The 21,012-nt window shown below is 39.8% G+C and overlaps 1 protein-coding gene across 12 annotated transcripts in view; it reads left to right on the top strand.

The window, feature by feature from the left end:
- Nucleotides 1–21,012, top strand: part of FOXP1 (forkhead box P1) — a 620,675-nt gene that overhangs the window by 552,425 nt on the left and 47,238 nt on the right. For all 12 annotated transcript variants that reach the window (XM_047779137.1, XM_047779155.1, XM_047779131.1 and 9 more), the window contains one exon: nucleotides 12,556–12,660. In XM_047779137.1, the coding sequence (XP_047635093.1) occupies nucleotides 12,556–12,660 (105 nt within the window). The remainder of the gene's footprint in view (nucleotides 1–12,555; nucleotides 12,661–21,012) is intronic.

Here is a 21,012-nt window from a genome sequence, read left to right as displayed (position 1 = left end):
GATCCTACTTATTGACACACACACGCTGTCTTCCCGGGATCAGGAATATAATGAAGACTCAGAAGATGCTAAGGCGGACCTAGACTTGAGGATCTGTGAAGCTTTGGTTGTTGTCCAACCCAGACTCAAAGGTTTATTCCAGGGTGCTCCTGATCTATATAATGCCTGGCACACATTATTCTCTAACCAAATCATTGGTCAGATCTGTAAAATCAGTGTTCGCTGAACAGAAATAGGAAATGACCTTTTCCCTGTGCTAACTTATTCCAGTCTTACCTGCCTCATTATATTAAAAAAAAAAAAAAAAAGTCTTGCGTATAATTCTTAAGTAACTTTCGGCCAGCAGGAGTTTTTATGAATTTGTTGCTTGGTGAGGTTGCCCATGCCCCCACCTCCTGATATTTTTCCATCTCCACCTTGCTTTTCAACCCACTACTAATAGAGGGGACACCTTACAAGTGTTTCTTTGAGCATGCTCACTTTGAGGTCAGATCTTGAACAGGGGACTCTCAAGATCCTTAGATCTGAGGTAGGGGCCACAGGCCAGGACCATCAGCATCATCCAGAAGCATGTTAGACATGCATAGTCTTAGGCCCCATCCTCAAACTGCTGGATCAGAATCTGCATGTGAAAAAGATCTCCAGGTGATTTATATCTATAATGAAATTTGAGACACATTACTCTATGATTAGCAGTGAAAAAAGGAAGAATGTGTATTCTTACCCATTGATACAGTTTTAATCCTTTTAGCGAAGTCAACAATCTTAAAATTTTTTAAGTCAAATCTTTTATATATATATATGTATATATAATGATTTTTTTTTCCATTATAGCTGGTTTATAGTGTTCTGTCAATTTTCTACTGTATAGTATGGTGACCCAGTTACACATACATGTATACATTCTTTTTTCTCACATTATCATGCTCCATCACATCTTTATTACTATTTTTTTTTTCAGCTGCACCATGGCATGTGAAAGTTCCCAGGCCAGGGATCATCCAAACTGGAGCTGTGAGCTACACCACAGCTGCAGCAATGCCATACCCTTATCCACTGTACCAGGCTGGGAATCAAACCAGTGCCTCCACAGAGACAAGCCAGATCATAACCCATTTTGCCACAGTGGGAACTCCAAATCTTTATTTTTTTAAAGTAAAATTTTAATTTTTTTTCTTAAATTGATTCTCAGAAATGGGTTCCATGAGTAATTACTCTGCGGAGTAGTCCCAAAGCTGATATATGAGTCCAGTTTTGTTCCAGTACACATGAACATGACCCTGTAACTACAAAAGAGAGGGTATTTATATATATCTTTCAGATTCACCCAGCTCACTGCATAGTGGGCCATACCCTGGGGACCCTTGTGGAGAGGTGACCCTGTACTTCTTTCAAGATAATTTGTATTTCAAGGGAAGAAAAAAAAGAAAAAAACACCCCAGACGTAAATAGTTAATAGCTTGTATTTCAGATGTGAAGTTAGTTAAGGTAGCCCTCACATCTCGAGGCACAATATTGAGAGCAGATAATAACAATAATCTCCATCATTGTTTAAAAGCACAAATCTGGCCCTTAATAGACTAATTCACAGTCACTCCAATTGCAAGTTTTACTCATGAATATCATATCACAAGGGAATGTGAAATCCTCTAATTAAACATGATTTGAAAAGCAGCTGAAAATTGAGATGATGAGCGTTCTGGGGAAGGAGAGTCAGGGCTTCAATGTGTGGGAGAGCAAAAGAGAGAGAGGCATATATGTGCATCTCCCCATTTGCCAAGAACCCCAGCTTGCCTTGCTCTATTGTAGGCCCTTTAATAGGCTTTAATAAAACACCCTTGTCTTTGTGGTAGGATGTAGAACCAATTGCCAGCTCACTTTTGGAGAATTGATTAATAAATTCTGGAGATGGTGTATCTGTGTAATGAGCAAAAAGCGAAAATTGAGGTAGTGTGCTGGAAATGTGGTTCCTCGGCCGGCTTCGACCTCTTCGGTGTGAAAGCAGCAGCCCATCAGCCTCTTGGCGTGTTTTCAGTAAAAGCTAAGAGGAAGTTCATTTCTATGAAGGCACCAGAAAAAAAGACGCACTGCTCAAATCACAGCTTCCCCCATTCCCACATATCATTGGCGCTCTCCTGGGCAGCTATAAGACCTTTCCCCTCAGATACTATGATATAACACATGAAGAAACTCAATCTATTTTTTTATTTACTACCAGAGACTTGGGGTTTGACTTCTGGCTGATTTTGAGGAGTTACACTTTAGTCTGAAAAATATTTGAAGAATAGACTCTAAAGTGGAAAGTTGTGCTTGATACAAAAGAAACCATCTCTTTTGCTGTTATGCATCTACATTGCTCTTTTTTATATGGTCCTCTGTGATCAAATTTCAAAGCCAGCGCATCTAGTTTGGTTTTGTTCAAGGTGACTTTACTGTATGTATCACAAATGTTTCATATCAATTAGTTCTTCAGCATTTAGTGTACAAACATCTGAAGTCTGATTGTGTTGTGTTTTCAGATGTCATGCCATCACTCACAAAGTCAAATACTCTCATAGTCAAACCTAAGAAATTCGATATGTTCACTTAAAATCTCATTGGGAGTAGGATATGGTAGCAAAAGTAGAAGGCAAGGAAATGTGGTAAGAACTGCAAAGTGAAGAGAAAAGGGCAAGTGGGTTTTGTGTAAATTGTTGAAGAATTAAGCAAAGCAAAGGAAAAGCTTTAACGTAGTTGTGGCTTCTACTGACATTTGCTCTTGTTAACGATCTCAGCTTAGTGTAAAATACCTTAATTAACAGCCCTGAAATGGTGTATGAAGAGAACACCTTTCCACAAACCTGAGGCCTCTGGGGTGAGTTTCATGTTTTGGCAAGGCATGAGCATCTCCTTGTCACCCAGCCAGAATCATAGGCTGTGATTGGTCTGAGAGGCGAAGGTTCCCTGGCTAACAGTGTTATCATGGGATGGACATAAAGACGCATGTGCGTATGGAGATGAGACTGAAGAATTGGAAAGAAAAAAAGACGATGAAAGGCTTGAGCCATAGAAAGGCACAGAGGTGGTGTGTCAGAGGACTGGCCTTCATCTTTGCTGTCCTGGGTGGCTGTCTCAGCGTCAGCACCATACTAATGTTGGCTGGATGGTTTTGAAAGGCCAACGTGGCGGGAACGAGGAAGGTGGCCAGTGGGGAAAGGATGGAGGCAGACCAGCTTCTACGTCAAAGGAAGTGAGAAAAGGGCTTAGTTGTGCTTTGGGGAATATGTAGTTGCAGGGATGGGGAAAGGCTTAGAAGGGGATGGCTTCCTGCTCCCTGGAAGAGGTAAGGACACAGATCGCATTCATTCCTTTCACCGATACTCATTAAGCACCTCCTCATTTTTCTTGTCAGGAAGAAGATAGTTCATTTGTGCCCACTCCCTCCTCCATCTGCGTAACTGGTAGAAAGAAGTTTGGTGGAGCCTCTCCCACTGGGAGAAGCAACCCAGGTCCTGTTGTGTATTTCCCTTTGGTTTTCAAATGAGGAATGGGAAGTCAGAGCAGTTAAATGACTTGCAAGGTACCTGGTTATTAGCACATCTGTAATGAAGCATGAGGTCTTCATTCACCTGGCATCCAGCCCTCCCCATAGAGAAATAGTATTGGCCCCCAGGAAGCAGTCAAGTTCTGTTCCATTTATGTGTTATGCCAAGAGATCCACAGAGTATATTCGGAAAAGATTTTTCCACACACAGAGGGCCAACAGGATCTTGGAAACAGAGTTGTCCCTAGGCACTCATTCTTCGAACTGCTTAGTCGCTCAGGTTTAATTTTAGTAAAAGTTTATCTCTGCTCCCCCCAATCAGAATTCAGAAGTTATAACAATATAATTTCAAAAGTGATTTATGTGTATAAATTCTTTTGAGACCGAGTGTAGTACATTGAGGAAAAAGAAATTCAGCAAAAATGAAGGGGAAAAAAAAGCTCCAGGAGTTCTTGTTGTGGCTTAGCAGGTTAAGAACCCGACATAGTGTCAGTGAGGATGCAGGTTTGATTCCTGGCCTCGCTCAGTGAGTTAAGGATCCAGCGATGCCGCAAGCTGCAGCATAGGTTGCAGATGTGGTTTGGATCCAGTGTTGCCATGGCTGTGATGTAGACCACAGCCTCAGCTCCGGTTCAACTCCTAGTCTGGGAACTTCTGTATGCCACAGGTGCAGCCATGAAAAGAAAAAAGAAAATCTCCAAAACTTACATTTATGGTCATTTGGCTTTTGGAACAGGTGCCAAGACAAATCATTTCTGATAGAATAATCTTTTCATCAGATGGTGCTGGGGCAACTTGCTAAAGAGTAAAGTTGGACACCTCCCTCACACAATATATAAAATCAACTCAAAATTGATCAAAAGTGAGGGCTACAGGTCTTGGAAGACAACACGAATAGGTCTTTATTACTTTTTGCATTAGTGAGTGGCTGCTTAGATGTGATGCCAAAAGCACAAGGAACCAAAGGTGAGGGAAGATAAATTGGACTTGATCAAAATTTAAAATTGTTGTGCTTCAAAGCATACCATCAAGAAACTGAAAAGACAATCCACAAAATGGGAATAAATGTTTGCAAATCGTATATCTCATACTGGACTTGCATGCAGAAAACATGTACAGGAAAAAACCTTTTGCAGCTCTACAATAAAAAGGACCCAGTGTGTTTTTAATGGGAAAAGGATTTGAAAAGACATTTCTTTAAAGAAGATACAGAAGTGATGGCAGGCAAAGATGCTTGACATCATTAACTTTTTTTTTTTTTTTGTCTTTTTTGGGCCACACCTGCGGCATATGGAGGTTCCCAGGCTAGGGGTCTAATCAGAGCTATATCTGCTGGCCTGTGCCACAGCCACAGCAATAGGGGATCCGAGCCTCATCTTCGACCTACACCACAGCTCATGGCAATGCCGGATCTTTAACCCACTGAGCGAGGCCAGGGATCAAACCCGCAACCTCATGGTTCCTAGTCAGATTTGTTTCCATTGCGCCATGACGGGAACTCCTCAGCATCATTAATCTTTAAGCAAACACGAATCAAAAGTACAAGAAGGTACCTATTTACATCTGCTAGGATGGTTAAGATAAAGGCACACAGGTGTTGGCAAGGGTATGGAAAAATTGGAAGCCTCAAACAGTGCTGGTGAGAATCTAAAGTAATGTAGCTGCTTTGGAAAATAGGCAATTCCACAAAAATACTGATCATGGTTACCACATGACCCAATAATTCTACTCTTAGATATAGGCCAAAATAATTGAGAACACGTACTCAAACAGGTACATGTATATACATATTTTGTATCACCACTATTCACAGTAGCCAAAATGTGGAAACAGCCCAAATGTTAATCAGCAGATGAGCAGATAAGATGTGTTATATACATACAGTGAAGAGTATTTAGCCATCAAAAGAGAAATGAGGAGTTCCCGTCGTGGCGCAGTGGTTAACGAATCCGACTAGGAACCATGAGGTTGCGGGTTCAGTCCCTGTCCTTGCTCAGTGGGTTAACGATCCGGCGTTGCCGTGAGCTGTGGTGTAGGTTGCAGACGTGGCTCGGATCCCGCATTGCTGTGGCTCTGGCGTAGGCCAGTGGCTACAGCTACGATTGGACCCCTAGCCTGGGAACCTCCATATGCCGCGGGAGCGGCCCAAGAAATAGCAAAAAGACAAAAAAAAAAAAAAGAGAGAGAGAGAGAGAAATGAAGCCCTGACACAAGCTACAGTGTGGATGAACCTCCAGAACATTATGATAAGTGAAAGAAACCAGGCACACAAGACTGCATTCCAGGTATATGAAATGTCCAGAATAGGCAGATCTCTAGAAATAGAGAGTTGATTAGTGGTTGCTAGGAGGTGGGGGCTGGAAAGAGATGGGAGTGAGTGCTAATGGGTCCAGGATTTCTTTTTGCTGTAATTAAAAAAAAAGTTCTAAAATTACATCACAGTGATGTTTTTACAACTTCATGAATATTGTATTGTATACTTTATGTATTACTATAGTGTTGTATACTTTAAATGAGTGAGTAGTATGGGATCTGGACTCTACCTCAGTGAAACTTAGAAAAATGCGTTCCATCATTGTGAGTCATTAGAGAGTGACCAACAGTCTTCTATCATTTAATGTATCATATAACATGCTAGTGAAATGCAATACAGTTTATAATTTGGGGTTGATTTTGGAGGTAGGAAGGAGGCAAGGGGAGAAGTTATAAATCCTTGTAGGCACAGATGTAGCCTTTTGTTACAGATGAAAAAAAATTAAGAAAATGAAGATAGGGCAAATTTGGAAACAGGAAAAAGCAAATAGGGACAAGACTTTACAGACACTCATGAGAACATAGATCAGGGCATAGGAAAAGCTGGAGATGTGCCCTGGAGAAAAGAAATTTGGCACTGACGTTGGTAGGAAGCATCTTGAGATACACATAGGTGTCTGTGCTTTTTCTTTAAGATTCTTTTCCATTTATAGTTTATCACAGGATATTGAGTATAGTTCCTTGTGCTATAGAGTAAGACATTATTGTTTATCTATTTTATTTTGTATCCATTAATTCATAACTCCTAAGTTATCCCTCCCCACTCCACTTCTTATTTGGTTACCATTTATTTGTTTTCTGTGTCTGCAAGTCTGTTTTGTAAATAAGTTCATTTGTATTTTTTTATTCAATATGCAAGTGATACATTTATCGTCCTCTGTCTGACTTCTCTTTGAGTGATAATCTCGTTCCATCCATGTTGCTGCAAATGTCATCATTCTTTTTTATAGCTGAATAATATTCCATTGTATATATGTACCACATCTTCTTTATCCACTCATCTGTCAGTGAAATTTAGGTTGCTTCCATGTCCTGACTATTATAAATAGCGATGCTGTGAACATTAGAGTGTATGTACCTTTTCAAATTAAGAGTTTTCATCTTTTCCAGATATATGCCCAGGAGTGAGATTGCTGCATCATATGGCAACTCTATTTTTAGGTGTTTTTTGCTTTGTCTTGTTTTTTTTTCTTAGGAACTTTCATACTGTTTTCCAAAGTGGCTGCACCAGTTTACATTCCCACCAGTGGTGTAGGATGGTCACCTTTTCTCTGAGGTGTCTGTGCCTTGCATCCCCATCAAAAATTAGTCTCTTCACTACCACAGGGAAAATTAGCTTACAGGACTAACAGCAAAAGGATTGCTAAAGTCTACAGACTGCAATAAGAAGTGGCTCTTGGTTTCAGAAAGTGGATTTAGTGATCATAATTTCAAGTTTTAAGAAAGTAGTGAACTTGGGAAGGTAATTGTGAGTACCATTGACCATTCTATAAATGACCATTCTATAAAACCATGACCATTCTATAAAATCTTCTCAAAGGCTGAAGTCAGTGTTAACCTTTAGGACCCTGGCTGGTGCACTTTGATATAAGAAGAATAAATACCCCCCAAAAGTCATAAATAAATGTCATTAAGAATGACCGTTACACCACACTGAATAATATAGAGTGTATTTAGTATCATGTAATGTCAGGAATCCTTATTACCTATTTTTTTGTGTAATTATACTTTTCATGGCAAGCTGGTTCCTTCTGATCTGAAACGCCATCACTTTTTTGTATTACAAGATATAATTTTTACATACCAGGGATTATCAGAAGAAATTTAAATCAGCTACTTGTGTCAGTTGCATACTATTATTATTTTATATATTTGGAGTAAAATTAAATAATAGAAACTGTCAAAATGCTATTTTGTCAGAGGGATTGGCATCATTCTGGTTTTTACTTTCAAGAATTTTTTTTTAAAGGCAAATGTTAATTGAGTATGTATCCACATAGTAACTAAAAAGTAATTTAATTGTTTATTGTTTGCTCATTCATGAATTCATCTAACGCTTATTGAGCCCATGTTCAATGCTAGGTGCTAAGTAGGTAAAAATGAATTGGATGCTGTCACTGCCACTAGGAATTTTCAGCCTAGGAGTTGATAGTAAAAAAGTAGCTTATTCGACACATGACCCTCAATTTTTGAAGCTTAATTTTGGGCGTAACATGCTTAAATCCCTTTAAAATCAAATACATCTTGATTCAACCCTGATCTTGGCAGCCTTTCAGAAGTTATACTTCTCACATCAGTGAACTACCCTTGAACAGTTTGTTTAAACCCACAGGCTCCATCTGACCACAAGATGTTGAGATGGTCATTTTTCCACCAAGTTTCATCCTGAAAATGAAATTCTAAATTAATTCAGGTTTTAAAATTCCAATACTCACTTTAAAAAAAAAAAAAAAAAAATTCCTGTCTTCTCTCTCTTGGTAGCAAGTCCTGAAAGGTAGTAAGCATATAAAGACTTGTTCAACCCTTTCCTGATGAAACAGAAAAGCTCCCATTCAGAGGTACATCTGGTAGAGTCTGAGGATGCTTCATCCAGAATGACTGCACTGCCAGAAGGGAGACCAGCCACTCGGGCAGCAGGTGTACAGCACTTGCTGTACCACCCTCAGGGCAAGTGACAGTCTGAAAATGAAGTCCTGCCCCTACTTGATTATTCCATGCATGTGTATGTCTCTATGGGGGTTTGCGTGCGTGCGTGTGTGTGTGTGTGTACATACATTTAACAATGGCACAGCCAAAAATATCCACCACACACAGAATTAAAATTTGAAAAGATATAAAAAGTGATAAGGTGAAAATGCGGTTCCCCTGCCCCCCTCCGCAACTCCCAGGCTCCTCCCCCAGAGTCAGCAAGTGTTCAGTATCTTATAGATCTTTCCAGAGATACTCTGCCTGGCCACCGCTGCCAGGCTTTTCTTTCTCCTTCCAAAACGAAGCACTTTATTTCAGGCAGTTGTATATTTTAAAGTTTCCAAATGGGAAAAGCAAGTGACCATAGTATGTATCGTGTGTTTCCTTTTTTGTAAACTCTAGTCCATGAGAAGAAGAATGCAGTGCAGTGATGGTGTGTCTGCGGGATGTCGAGCAGCATGGGAATGTTAGGTGAGCAAGGGGAGTGGTCCAAGTTGAAGAGCCAGCACAGTATGAGGTGAACTTTTAAAAAGAAGAGTTTATAATCCTTTCATAATAAAAAATACAGTTTTAACGTAGAGGCACCTTTCCAGGTCTTCTAAGTGTGTAAAGATGCAGGGGTGCCACGAGTTGGCCTTTCTCTAGCCTTCAGGTGTGACTGGTTATCTTTATAAGGCTTTAAAAGCTTGTCATCTCTTCTTACTTTGAAATAAGGATACCAACTTGAACTCAGCATAAATTCCTAGAGGAGAGTAGTGTTTTGTTTTGTTTTGTCTTTCTGTCTTTTTTTTTTAGGGCCACACCCACGGAATATGGAGATTCCTGGGCCAGGGGTCCAATTGGAGCTGTAGCCGCTGGCCTATGCCCAAGCAACAGCAATACCAGATCTCAGCCTCGGCACCACAGCTCATGGCAATACCAGATCCTTAACCCACTGAGCAAGGCCAGGGATGGAACCCATGTCCTCAGGGGGTGCTAGTTGGGTTCGCTATCTGCTGAGCTATGATGGGAACTCCGAGAGTAGTTTTTATTCAGGCCAAGGAGGCCTTCACAAGTAAGGCAACCAAATTATGTAGGGAGTGAGGGTGCAAACACGTTAAATCGTGTACAATTTGTGTCTAGTCGTAAATTCCTCTAGTGAAAGCATATTGCTTTCTTTCATACTGTTCCTTTCAGAACCCTCTTGACTTAACCCACCCAGAACAGTCGAATAACCATTGGCAGTTTTTAACTGGTGATGCAATTTTTATACATCCTAACTGGTTGAGGTGCCTCATTTCCAGTGTAAAGAATCACACAAAATACGTATAATGGCTGAGAATAGGCAATTAGCATTTCTCACAAGCAACTTAAAAGAGTATTCATGGTCAGTTTTAAAACTTAGGACTCTAAAAGAGTGATTTCATTTTTCTGAAAGTATCTTCTGGTAAAAATCAGTTATATACTGGGATGTTTGGCCTGGTGAGTTTTATTTCTAACATTATTCATGAATATTAGGAACATGAAGGGAATCTCAGTGTCCAAAATAGAGGAATGGGAGTTCCCATCGTCGCTCAGCAATTAACAAACCTGACTAGCATCCATGAGGATGTGGGTTTGATTTCTGGCCTTGATCAGTAGGTCAAGGATCCGGTGTTGCCATGAGTTTCGGTATAGGTCACAGACTCGGCTCAGATCCCGAGTTGCTGTGGCTGTGGTGTAGGCTGGCTGCTTCAGCTCCAATTCAAGCCCTAGCCAGGGAACCTCCATGTGCCATGGGTGTGGCCCTAAAAAGACCCCGAAAAAAGAGGAATGGCTAGAAGGATCAGTTTTGGCAGCTAAGATGATTTGTGATGAACTGTGACATATCAGTAAATAAGGCTTTTGAGAATTAGTTGATAACATCAGAAATTATTTACAAAATGGTCTTCAATTTAAAAGAATGATAGAAATGTTTGTCTTAATTTGTCAAAAATGTGTGGGTCTATGTACCTGAGGGTAATTTTTTCTTTTCAAAGATTTTACAATGTTTTTACAGCAAATATATACTAACTCATTTAGAATTATGAAAATACTTTAAAACTTAATAAAATTGGTAAGGAAAGAGTAATTATGATTTTTTTTTCTTTTTCCTTATATGGTACTTGGTAGGAATGATTTTCTTCTTAAATGATTTCCTTCCGCCTTACATATTCTGAGAATCCTGGTACTTAGGAGTCTTAGATTTGAAATGTTGCCAGTAGTCTTTTAAAATTCTGTTTTTGTATCACACCTCTTTTATTCTTTTAAAAAATCTGAAGATAAAAATGGATAGGTAGTCAGTCTTGCTAGTGGAATTTAACCCTCCTAACTGCTCAGAGAATATCATTTTATCTTTGGGGTTTATAGGTCTCTCCATAGCTACCTTAGTTCATATCTGTCTTTTGTTTTGTTTGTTTGTTTGTGTTTGTTTGTTTTAAGGGCCACACCTGCAGCATGTGCAATTTCCCAGGCTAGGAGTTGAATCAGAGCTATAGGTGCAGGCCTACACCACAGCCACAGCAACACCAGATCCAAGCTGCATCTGCAACCTATACCACAGCTCACAGCAATGCTGGATCCTTAACATACTGAGCGAGCCCAGGGATTGAACCTGTGTCCTCATGGATACTAATTGGGTTCATTATTGCTGAGCCATGATGGGAACTTTCCACTTCTGTCATTCTTTTCTCTCATGGGAGCACCTTTCAGTGCTTTCCTGAGTTGTTTCCTGCATTTTTTGAGTTGTTGTTTCCCAGATTTATTTTCTGTTTTAAGGCTAAGTAGTGTGTCATTTTCAAATTATATTAGGTTTCTAACCACATTATTCAAAAGCATAGGGAGGTCTCTGGATCTTTGATAAGGTGTTGTTGGGTGTATACGTGTATTTAGTATTAATGACTCAGTTTAAATGTTCATAATATGCTCACTGCGGATTAATTATAAGTCAAGGACAAGTGGCATTTGTGTATATCTGCTCTGTGTATATGAATTGATAAAATATATGAATATGCATCCAGGTGATAATACAAAATACAAGACTCTGTGTGTGTGTGTGTGTGTGTGAGACCATAATTCAATGCGCTTTAAGTTGAAAGTCAGGCAGAAGCAGTGGAGTAAGTTGCAAAATAGCCCTTTTGCTGAAGAGAATGTGCTTCAGTACAAACCAGAATTCTTAGTGCTAGTTTTACATTTCAATTTGATGGAATCTAAAGTTATGGAAAGAACTGTAGAAAGAAGTCTGGATGCAGAAACCTAATAGAGAAAATATTTGAGAATATGGTTCATCAGCAAGGGCAACAGATAACTTCCCTCAGCACCACGTCGCACAGATCAAAGCATCCTGTGACCTGGATCCATGTGGCCGAATCATTACCTATTGATTGGAACCCCACTGGAGGATTAACCCCTTCATGTTCATGCCAAGTGTTCTTTAAGTTTTGGGGTCAGTAATTTAGGCATAGAATATTCCTGCCACTTTTTTTTTTTTTTTTTGAGTTAATCATCTACTTGGATGCATTTGTCTTTGTAAATTATTTTATTCTGAATTATTTGATTGTACTATCCTCTGCATTAACTTGAGAAAAGAATGTCCAATTATACGAAAGCTGTTGGTGGCCAGAGGAAAGAGAAAAAAAAAATCATAATGTTTTGGGTAGAAAAGAGCAGGAAATTTCAAAATCAAGTGCAGATTTTCTAATTTTCTTTATGTGGATCAAATGATAACTTTCAGACTTTAAAGACCCCTTTGCCATCTGAGTAGGGAGCTTTGCCTCTAACAAAAGCCTCTCAAGCGCTTTTTCATGCACGGCAGTATATTTCTCATATTGGACTGTTTATGTTTCAAAGCTTAACTCTTACTTGGAAGTAAAGCACAATGCAAAGTTAATCAGTTAATTCCACGGGAGGAGGAAAGCGCAGATTGACTTATGTCCACCTTTGGCCACGTAGGCTGGCTCCTCTTGCTTTTACGTCTGCTGCGATGGTCCTGGGCATCCAGTTCATTCTCTTGTCCTCTGTGTGTTTTCTTTCAGTTTGTCCCACGAGGAGCATCCTCACAGCCATCCTCTCTATGGACACGGCGTATGCAAGTGGCCAGGCTGTGAAGCCGTATGCGAAGATTTCCAATCGTTTCTCAAGTAAGAATGATTTGATGTTGCTTTCTTGTTTTACATAGCCATCAGCTCCCACTGTTCATGCTTTTCCTCATGAAATGCCTTTTCGATGGAGGGTTTCACACCACTATTTTGAGAGTAGATTCTAAATCACCATGTCCAGCACCGCCGTAGGAATACTTACAGGATCTGTTGAGAGTTGCCTCATAAAGTGGAAAAGATTTATATCCAAGGGCAGTTTTGATCGTCTTAGTAAGAGCGGGTATGTACTTATTTTTTTCAGAGTGACAGTGATTCACAAAAAATTCTCCCACTATTAAACTTGTAGTGATGTCGTTTTCACTGTTATTCACATCCCTACATAGTAAATCAATGAGGAGTTCCCCAGTGGCTCAGCAGATTAAGCACTTGGTGTGGTCACTGCTTTGGCATGGGTTCCATCCCTTGCCTGGGAACCTCTGCATGCTTCAGGTGCAGCCAAAATCAATCAATGACGTACTCACTAGCTCTAGTTTTATAAAATTGGTGCCAACTACTGGCCAGTTATAGCTCAGTGATTAGGCCTCTTCTTTGTTTCTTCACAAATGACTTTACACAATGTTAAGAAATGGATGCTGGGGAATGCTACAAATTTGATTCCTATCTATCTATATTGGTGTTGATTTTTGTTCTGATTCTTATCCTAAGTGTGACTAAAACAGATTATCCCATTTGACTCTCTACCACTGATAAAGTATCACTCTAAGTAAATGATATGTTAATCCTCTGATAGCTGAAGTGAAAGGCTTCTGTCCTACATCTTAATATTTCCCCTACCTATAGTTGTCCTTTAAAAAGACTGAGACTCAACCACCTTTGCATTATTGACATCACATAAATATATTCATAGTAGCATTGAATCATTGATGTATGGACTGAATATAATACTACATTATATTTAATATATTTATATATCATGCAACAAGCAAACATATACACATATAAAACTCCTGTATATGTAGATGCATGATGGTTTGCAAATTGAGTGTTGGGGGCCATGGGGAGGGGTGTGTTTCCCTCTTTTCTGTTTCATTCAGGCCCCAGGAAATAGAGGCAGGCTGTTTTACATGCAGATCTCTGGTTTTGTGCAGCATTTATATTAGAACAATCTCTGTCCTTATGGACCTAGATACAAATATTTTAGTAAAGCCACCCTTAGAGATATATCTGGTGTTACCTGCAAATGCTTGCAGTGGGTATCATTTTTTGATTAATGAGTGGAAGCCTGCGAATCTATTTCAGAGTTTTCCTCGCTTTAATAATTTACTTTAAGAGCATTATGTGGTCATTAAAAACTTAAGTACTTAAAATTTAAAAAAAAAGAGATTTAAAATTGTTTCTAAATATTAATACTTGAGAGCAGTGATACTTTAAGCAACAGCCCTTTAAAATCATCGTAATTCAAGTTAATGCTGCTGGGCTTTGTTCTCTTATAAATCACTTTTTATAGAATCTTTGTTTTGTTATGTCCTGATCATTTGCCTAATTGTATTTAGATAATGAGAAGAAAAGATCTTGGCAGAAACCACTTTTAAATTCTGATTTCACCCTCTGCACCACTTCTAGCTTTGATTAATATCTTGGTGCTAATCTCCCTCATCCATAGAATGGCTGATAGGTATCTATAAATATAATCTATTTTATAAACTCTATAGAACTCTAAAATTGCTGTCAACCTTTTTGGTGACAAGTACCAGTTTTAGAGTCACTGGAGAAAAGGGCAGTTTTCCAGTTGGACCCACTTAAAAAGTTTTGGTCATAACCAATCTATTTCTACCCAAGTCCTTAAATCATAGGTCCGTTTATTACGTGAGCCGACAGTTAGGTATATGTATGTGGGGGTGGGGAGGGCAGATATACCTCCATAAGGAGACTTCACACTTTCAAACCACATCTGGTTTGAAAGAAAAGCATCCAAAAATCATTAGAATTGGAGCCTAGACTTGATTCCTTTGTAAAGAAGCCCTTTTCTCTTGTAAAGGTATTAGGAATCTGGCTCTTGTATAGGAAACCACCTATTTAGTTTCCACTTTTATTCCTGTCCTTCTATTATTTATTGTGGTTTTTTGCACATGGCATGACATGTTTGCTCAGTGGAATTGGAATGCTCCGTATCATCCTAAAGCTGTTGCTTATGTATTTCCTAGTGCTTATTTATTGACATATTTTTGTCTGAAGACTTCGATTTGCCATAGAAATGGAACTTAAATTGGCTTAAGCCAAAAAAAAAAAAAAAGTGGGGCATGGGGACTAATAATTGGTTACTGTAATTGGCAAGTCTAGTGGTATAGCTGGCTGCAAGCATGACTGGACCCTGATGCCTGAACAAGGTTATAGAAGTATTGGTTCATTGTCCCTTTGCTCTGTCTTCCTCTGTGTTGCCTTCATTCTTGGGCTCTTTTCAAGTGGAACTGAAGAAGACAGAGTTCTGTCCCACAAGTTTGTCAATCCCAGATCCATCTCTCTTTCCAGTAGTCCCAGTAAAATGTCCTCAGCAGCCGGTCGACCCACTTTGAGTCCTGTGTTGTAGCTTTGAACCAATCACATTGAGGTAGCCAGGCTTGAGTCACATGCCCACCTTCAGAGAGGAAAAGAAAGTTCACCTCTTGGGAGCCACATGGGGGCTGCAGATGAGCCACTTGATTCCCAAGAGTAAAAAATGAATGTTATAAACCAGTATAGGGGGAGTAAATGATGAATAAGAAAAAGCCGTTGTAGTTCAGAGTTCTTTCGGTGCTTTTCTGAGTTTACACGTTGACTGGCCGAATGTGACAAATTCAAGATTTTGATTTTTCTCTGCAACATGATTTTCGCTCTTGGAAATTCAGAGTTGTCTTCAGGTTTCAAGATCTTGCCTTAAGTAGTGGAAAGTTAAGTTAGTCTTCTTGTGAATTCACATTTCCCACATCTCTGCTCAATCTGAAGGGTAATCATGTTGGCTTAAGTGAAACCAACTTTGCTTTCCATTGAACTGGACTGAAAGAGGTACCATAACTTCTTGTGGTTCAAACAAAAACCACGTGGCCTCTTTGAATAATCTCCCAGTAGAGTCATTGTTACCAGGAAGTCATGTTTCAAGCATTTCTTCTCAAACTACTGTATTTGTAGACTTTGAAAGCACCCCTTTCCTGGGCCCACTCTTTGTTTCCATTATCCTTCTTTTAGAGGTTTTCTCCTTCAATTTTAGCGTATTGGCATTAGTAGTGCTTAGATTCTCAAGGCAGTCTTACTCAATAAAATACAGTTTGTTTGTTTGTCTTTTTAGGGCCACACCCGAGACACATGGAGGTTCCCAGGCTAGGGGTTGAATCAGAGCTGCAGCAGCCGTCCTGTGCCACAGCCACAGCAATGCCAGATCTGAGCTGCATCTGTGACCTACACCATAGCTCGAGGCAACACAGGATTCTTAGCCCACTGAGTGGGGCCAGGGATCATACCCATGTCCACAACAGGAACATGCAACAAAATGTAATACTGCTCTGACTTTGATTTAGGTGTTGCTTCATTTTTTTTTTCACCTGTCTTCTAAATCCCCCTAATTTTATATTCCCCTGGTAAGAGTTTTTAACTAAATAGCCTTGAACTGTGCCACAGACACAATTCCAAGTGTTTTACATATATAACTCATTTAATACAACCACCTTATAGTGATAACATTGTAGTATTACTCTTGACTTACAGATTAGGAAACTAAGGCACAGTAAGTTTAAGTAGTTTTCCCAAGGTCACATAGCTAATAAGAGGTGTAGAGTTAAACGTATAAACTTATTTTCAAAACAGACTCACAGAGAAACAAATTTATGGTTACCAAAGGGGGGGAAAGGTGGGAGAGGGATAAATTAGGAGTTTGGAATTAGCAGGTGTAAACTACTGTATATAAAATAGATAAACAAAGAAAAGTCCTACTGTATAGCCCAGGGAACTATGTTCAATATCCTGTGCTAAACCATAATGGAAAAAAATGTATATAGACACACACATACGTATATATATTCACACACACTAAATGTATGTATAACATTATGTATAAGACATTATACATGTATATATATAAAACACAACATTGTTAATCACCTATGCTTCAGTTTTAAAAAGAGTTCCCCAGTGACTCAGTGGGTTAAGGACCTGGTATTGTCACTTCTGTGGCTCAGGTTGCTGCTGTGTGTGAGTTCAGTCCCTGGCCCAGGAACTTATATATGCCACTGGCATGGCCAAAAGGCCAAAAAAAAAAAGAAAAGGTGGAGTCAGGATCTAGACCCAGGCAGTTTGGCTTCATGGTATCTGCTCCTGTCATATAATACCACCTAGTTAGAAGCAGTTCCTTTTATTAAGTGTATACTTTCTGCTTAAGGCATGATGTACCAAAAAACCCTTGAGGAAAGGCAGAATGGGTAGTGAAGCCACTTTCTATGAGTGCATTCATTAAGCTGGTTATGTATCATTTCTGAGCCTCAGCATCAGCACATGCAATTCGGGTTGTGAGAATTAAAAAGTCCACCATGGCAAGTGCCAGACACTCCTGAAAAACATCCATACTTCTTTTCTTATCTACTTAATGTGTATTTTTTTTTTTTTTTACCTTTTCTAGGGCCGCTTCCCCCGGCATATGGAGGTTCCCAGGCTAGGGGTCTAATTGGAGCTGTAGTCACTGGCCTACGCCAGAGCCACAGCAACTCGGGATCCGAGCCGCGTCTGCAACCTACACCACAGCTCATGGCAACGCCGAATCCTTAACCCACTGAGTAAGGCCAGGGATCGAACCCGCAACCTCATGGTTCTTAGTCAATTTGCTAACCACTGTGCCATGAAGGGAACTCCCTTAACATGTATTTTTTAAAGACAAATAATTTCAACTCTTCAAACATTTCTGACTTTGTACCTAGGGAAGAGGTTGTGACTATGCAGAGCTTTGATGTGTCAGAAGAGGCTGTTCTTTAATAAAAATTTTAAGTACAGATTTCTGGTAAAAAGTAGGTAGGGGTGGCACACTTTTTCTGTAAAGGATCAGGTAGTAAACATGATGGCCTTTTACAGGCCATCCGCTCTCTAAGACAACCATTTTTAGCTCTGCCACTGTAGCACAGAAAGCAGCCATAAAACCCTCTATAAGGACTGGGCGTGGCTATGTCCCTTTGACCACTTTGCTGACCTTTGACTTGGGCTAAAATTTTTGCTCTCATTATGACTTTAGCTGAGCCACATTTTCGCCTTCCCTGGGCATTGCTCTCCTGGGTTATTTTAGTTGAGATTCACAAAGCCCTCATCGTTTTTATTCATATTTCGGGAAAATACCCATGCCTGTCTGGTACAGCTGCTTTATTCACCAGGTTTTTTTCTGTTTTGGGTTTTGGGTTTTTTGGGTTTTTTTGTTTTTTTTTACTTTGCATAGGGTTTGGGTTCTTCTACCTGGTTTTTAGGGTTCAGTATGAAAGGGGTAAAGTAACTGACTTGACTTGGTAACTGTTTTCCAATCTTCTGTTGCTCAGGCCAGAAGGATGTTGCTTTTAGAGAGGCCAGGATCAGCTGTTCAGGATAAAAATCCCATCTGACAATAAAATGCCAGTGTTAACAGAGAGAGAGGTTAAGAGAAGGGAAAGGGAGAGAGGGGGCTCATAGGTCTAGAAGTGTAGCCTGTATTATTTTTTTCCCTCCCGAGGAAGAAATATCATAACTGTTAGTAAATCAGAACCAGAGATTTGACACTCTTCTGTGATCTTTCTGCAGTATTTGTTCCCAAGGTGAGGTGTATACCACAGGGCCCTTGATTTCAAAGATAAATCCTGTACAAATAACCATCCTGTTGTCTTTCCCTCCCAGCCAACAGAGGGACGCTTTATCAGAATCAGCAGATACCCAGGCTATTGTGTGCATTTATTTCCCTGTTTCTTCTGAAAACAAGTTGCAGTTTTAGTGTTGATTTTTTTTTTTTAATCTATCCACCGTGAGTTATCATGTGACTGTGGTGTTTGTTGGAGGAAACTGATACCAGCAGGTCCTCAAGCTCATGCTAATGAAATCCACCCGCTGGCCCTGCATTGCTTGGAATCCTCCGATAACAGAAAAACAAAAACAAACCCTGTACCATCCAAATAGGTGAAGCTCAGAGAGTTCACCTTGCTTGGATCAGTTTTTTTTTCTTTTTAAACCAGGTGGAAGAAAGACATAGTCTTCACTAGTAAAAACAGGATCTATAATTCTTCCCCTTTTTCTTTTTCTTTCTTTTTTTTTTTTTTTTTCCTTTTTTGGCTGCCCTGTGGCATATGGAGTTGCTAGGCCAGGGATCAGTTCCAAGCCACAGTTGTGACCTAAGCTGCAGCTGTGGCAACGGTGGATCCCTGACCCACTGTGCGGGGCTGGGGAGCGAACCTGTGTCCCAGCGCTCCCAAAACACCCTCCATGCTGTTGCACCACAGCCAGGACGCGCCGTTTTCTTTTTGAAAAAGAGCCCGTGCCATTCTTGGGCAAGGTGGGGAGTGGATTTGAAGGTTAAATCACAACCACCTTTTCCTGTTTCTAGTTTAGAATGTAAAATCAGACACAGACCCATAGTTTCACAAATACTGGGTACTCTTGTGCGTTGGGGTAAAATATTTCCATTTCCCCTAGTTTTTCTTTTCAACAGTCACTTGTATAACATCTTTTTTTTTTTTTAATAATATTTGTATCCTTGCTGAGTATCCATTTGATAGGACTTTAGGCTTTTCTTGTTTTTGTTTTTATGTTTTGGTTGTTCCTCATGGAGAAAAACACCACACAAAACAATCAAAACCCAAATTCCTTTGCATGTTAGTCAGATGTACCTTACTTGTGAAAGCCAAAATAAATTTTGTATGTGCTCTCATAGAAGACAGGGAGAGAAATGTTGCTCGAGAAGGCCCAGAGGTGGAACTTTGACCCTTTAAAAAAGGTCGAGGTGCTGAGGACCTCGAGAGGAGAGGACATTACACTGCTAACTCACTTTCTAAAAAAAATGTTTCTTCTGCAGATTTCACTTCTGAAAACTCTGAAGAGTTTTATGTGAAAGAAACTACTAAGTGCGCTGCCCTGTAATGTTTTCACAAGTGTTTTTATCATGGTAACATCTTGTTTACTTTAGTTCCCGGCCTAAAACTACTTGGAACATGTTAAGAAAACATTTCAAGAAAGCCTCGACAAAGAGGCTTTTGTTTCGCAGCCACCGTGAGGCTGCAAGGATCACAAAGGTGTTAACTTCCAGCCCCTTAAGCACTTCCACATGAAATTCCAGCAACTATGTTTGTGGTTTTGGAAAAACAAAGTGTATGTTAAAGAAACCAGGTATATGCTAATACATGTCGAAGGAGGCCGGATATCATAAATTGTTTCAAACCCATTTGTGGCTCTGGGCTTGCAAGGCTGAATGTTCTGCAGTGAAATTACCTCTCCTTAGTGTGGGACACTGGAGCACGTGGAGAGGGAGTAGCCTTCTGGAAGGTGGGTGTATGCAAATAGAATTCCAGCCTCACCATTTAAGTCTCCAGAACTGGAGGAGGAAGTTTTACCTGCTCAGATCCCAGGTGACCAGGCTTTGAGTTTTGCACAATGAGCTTAATATTTTTTATGGATCTGACTTTCCCACTTTTGATGCACTTTTGAGTTGTTTCAGTGATAAAGACTGGGTGCTACCAAAAAACCATGTTTTGCCCTTTAAAATGTCTCTCCTTTCACCTTCCTGAGATTATATAGGACTTCAAGACCTTTCCAAGCCCTCAGAGGTCAGAGTGGCCTAAATACCACAGTGCCCTCTAGTGATCTCTAGAATGTTCAATAGAAGTTTAGACAAGTTTGCCAAAAACAACAGGCCTGATGCAACCACGTTGCTCAAAAAGAAGCAAAGGACATTGGAATACATTTGGGGGTGGGGGGCAACAGATTTTAGTCAGAAATGCAAATGAAATACAGTTTTTACCTGTAAGCTATGAAAGCATTAGAAAAAATTTTGACTGTCTATTCATTGCCCACACAGCACATTAGATCACTGTAGTCACTGCTCTGTATTCTTATATTTTAAGCGCCATTAGTTAGCCTAGGTATTTCACGTGATCACTTCCGGCATGTAATTAGAAGGCATCACTTAAAAGACAGAGATTGTCTTTGCTCCATACTTTTATTGACAGTGTCTACCATATTATGGCCATGTCTAAATGGTAAAATTTATTATTAGCAGTAGTGTCACAAAAGTCTGAGACAGCGATTTTCCTTTCAATAAAAGTAGTTAAAAACCTTTTAGAAAATCCATAATTTTGATTGCTGGTACTTCATAAATGTATAACTGGTACTTTTTAGCTGTCTCTTTAGGGAAAAATGAGTTTTATCACC

The sequence above is a fragment of the Phacochoerus africanus genome, chromosome 1 (assembly GCF_016906955.1).
Source record: "Phacochoerus africanus isolate WHEZ1 chromosome 1, ROS_Pafr_v1, whole genome shotgun sequence".
Classification (NCBI taxonomy): Eukaryota; Metazoa; Chordata; class Mammalia; order Artiodactyla; family Suidae; genus Phacochoerus; species Phacochoerus africanus.
Note: the sequence above shows the minus strand (reverse complement) of the source record. Positions and strands in the feature narration are given on the sequence as shown.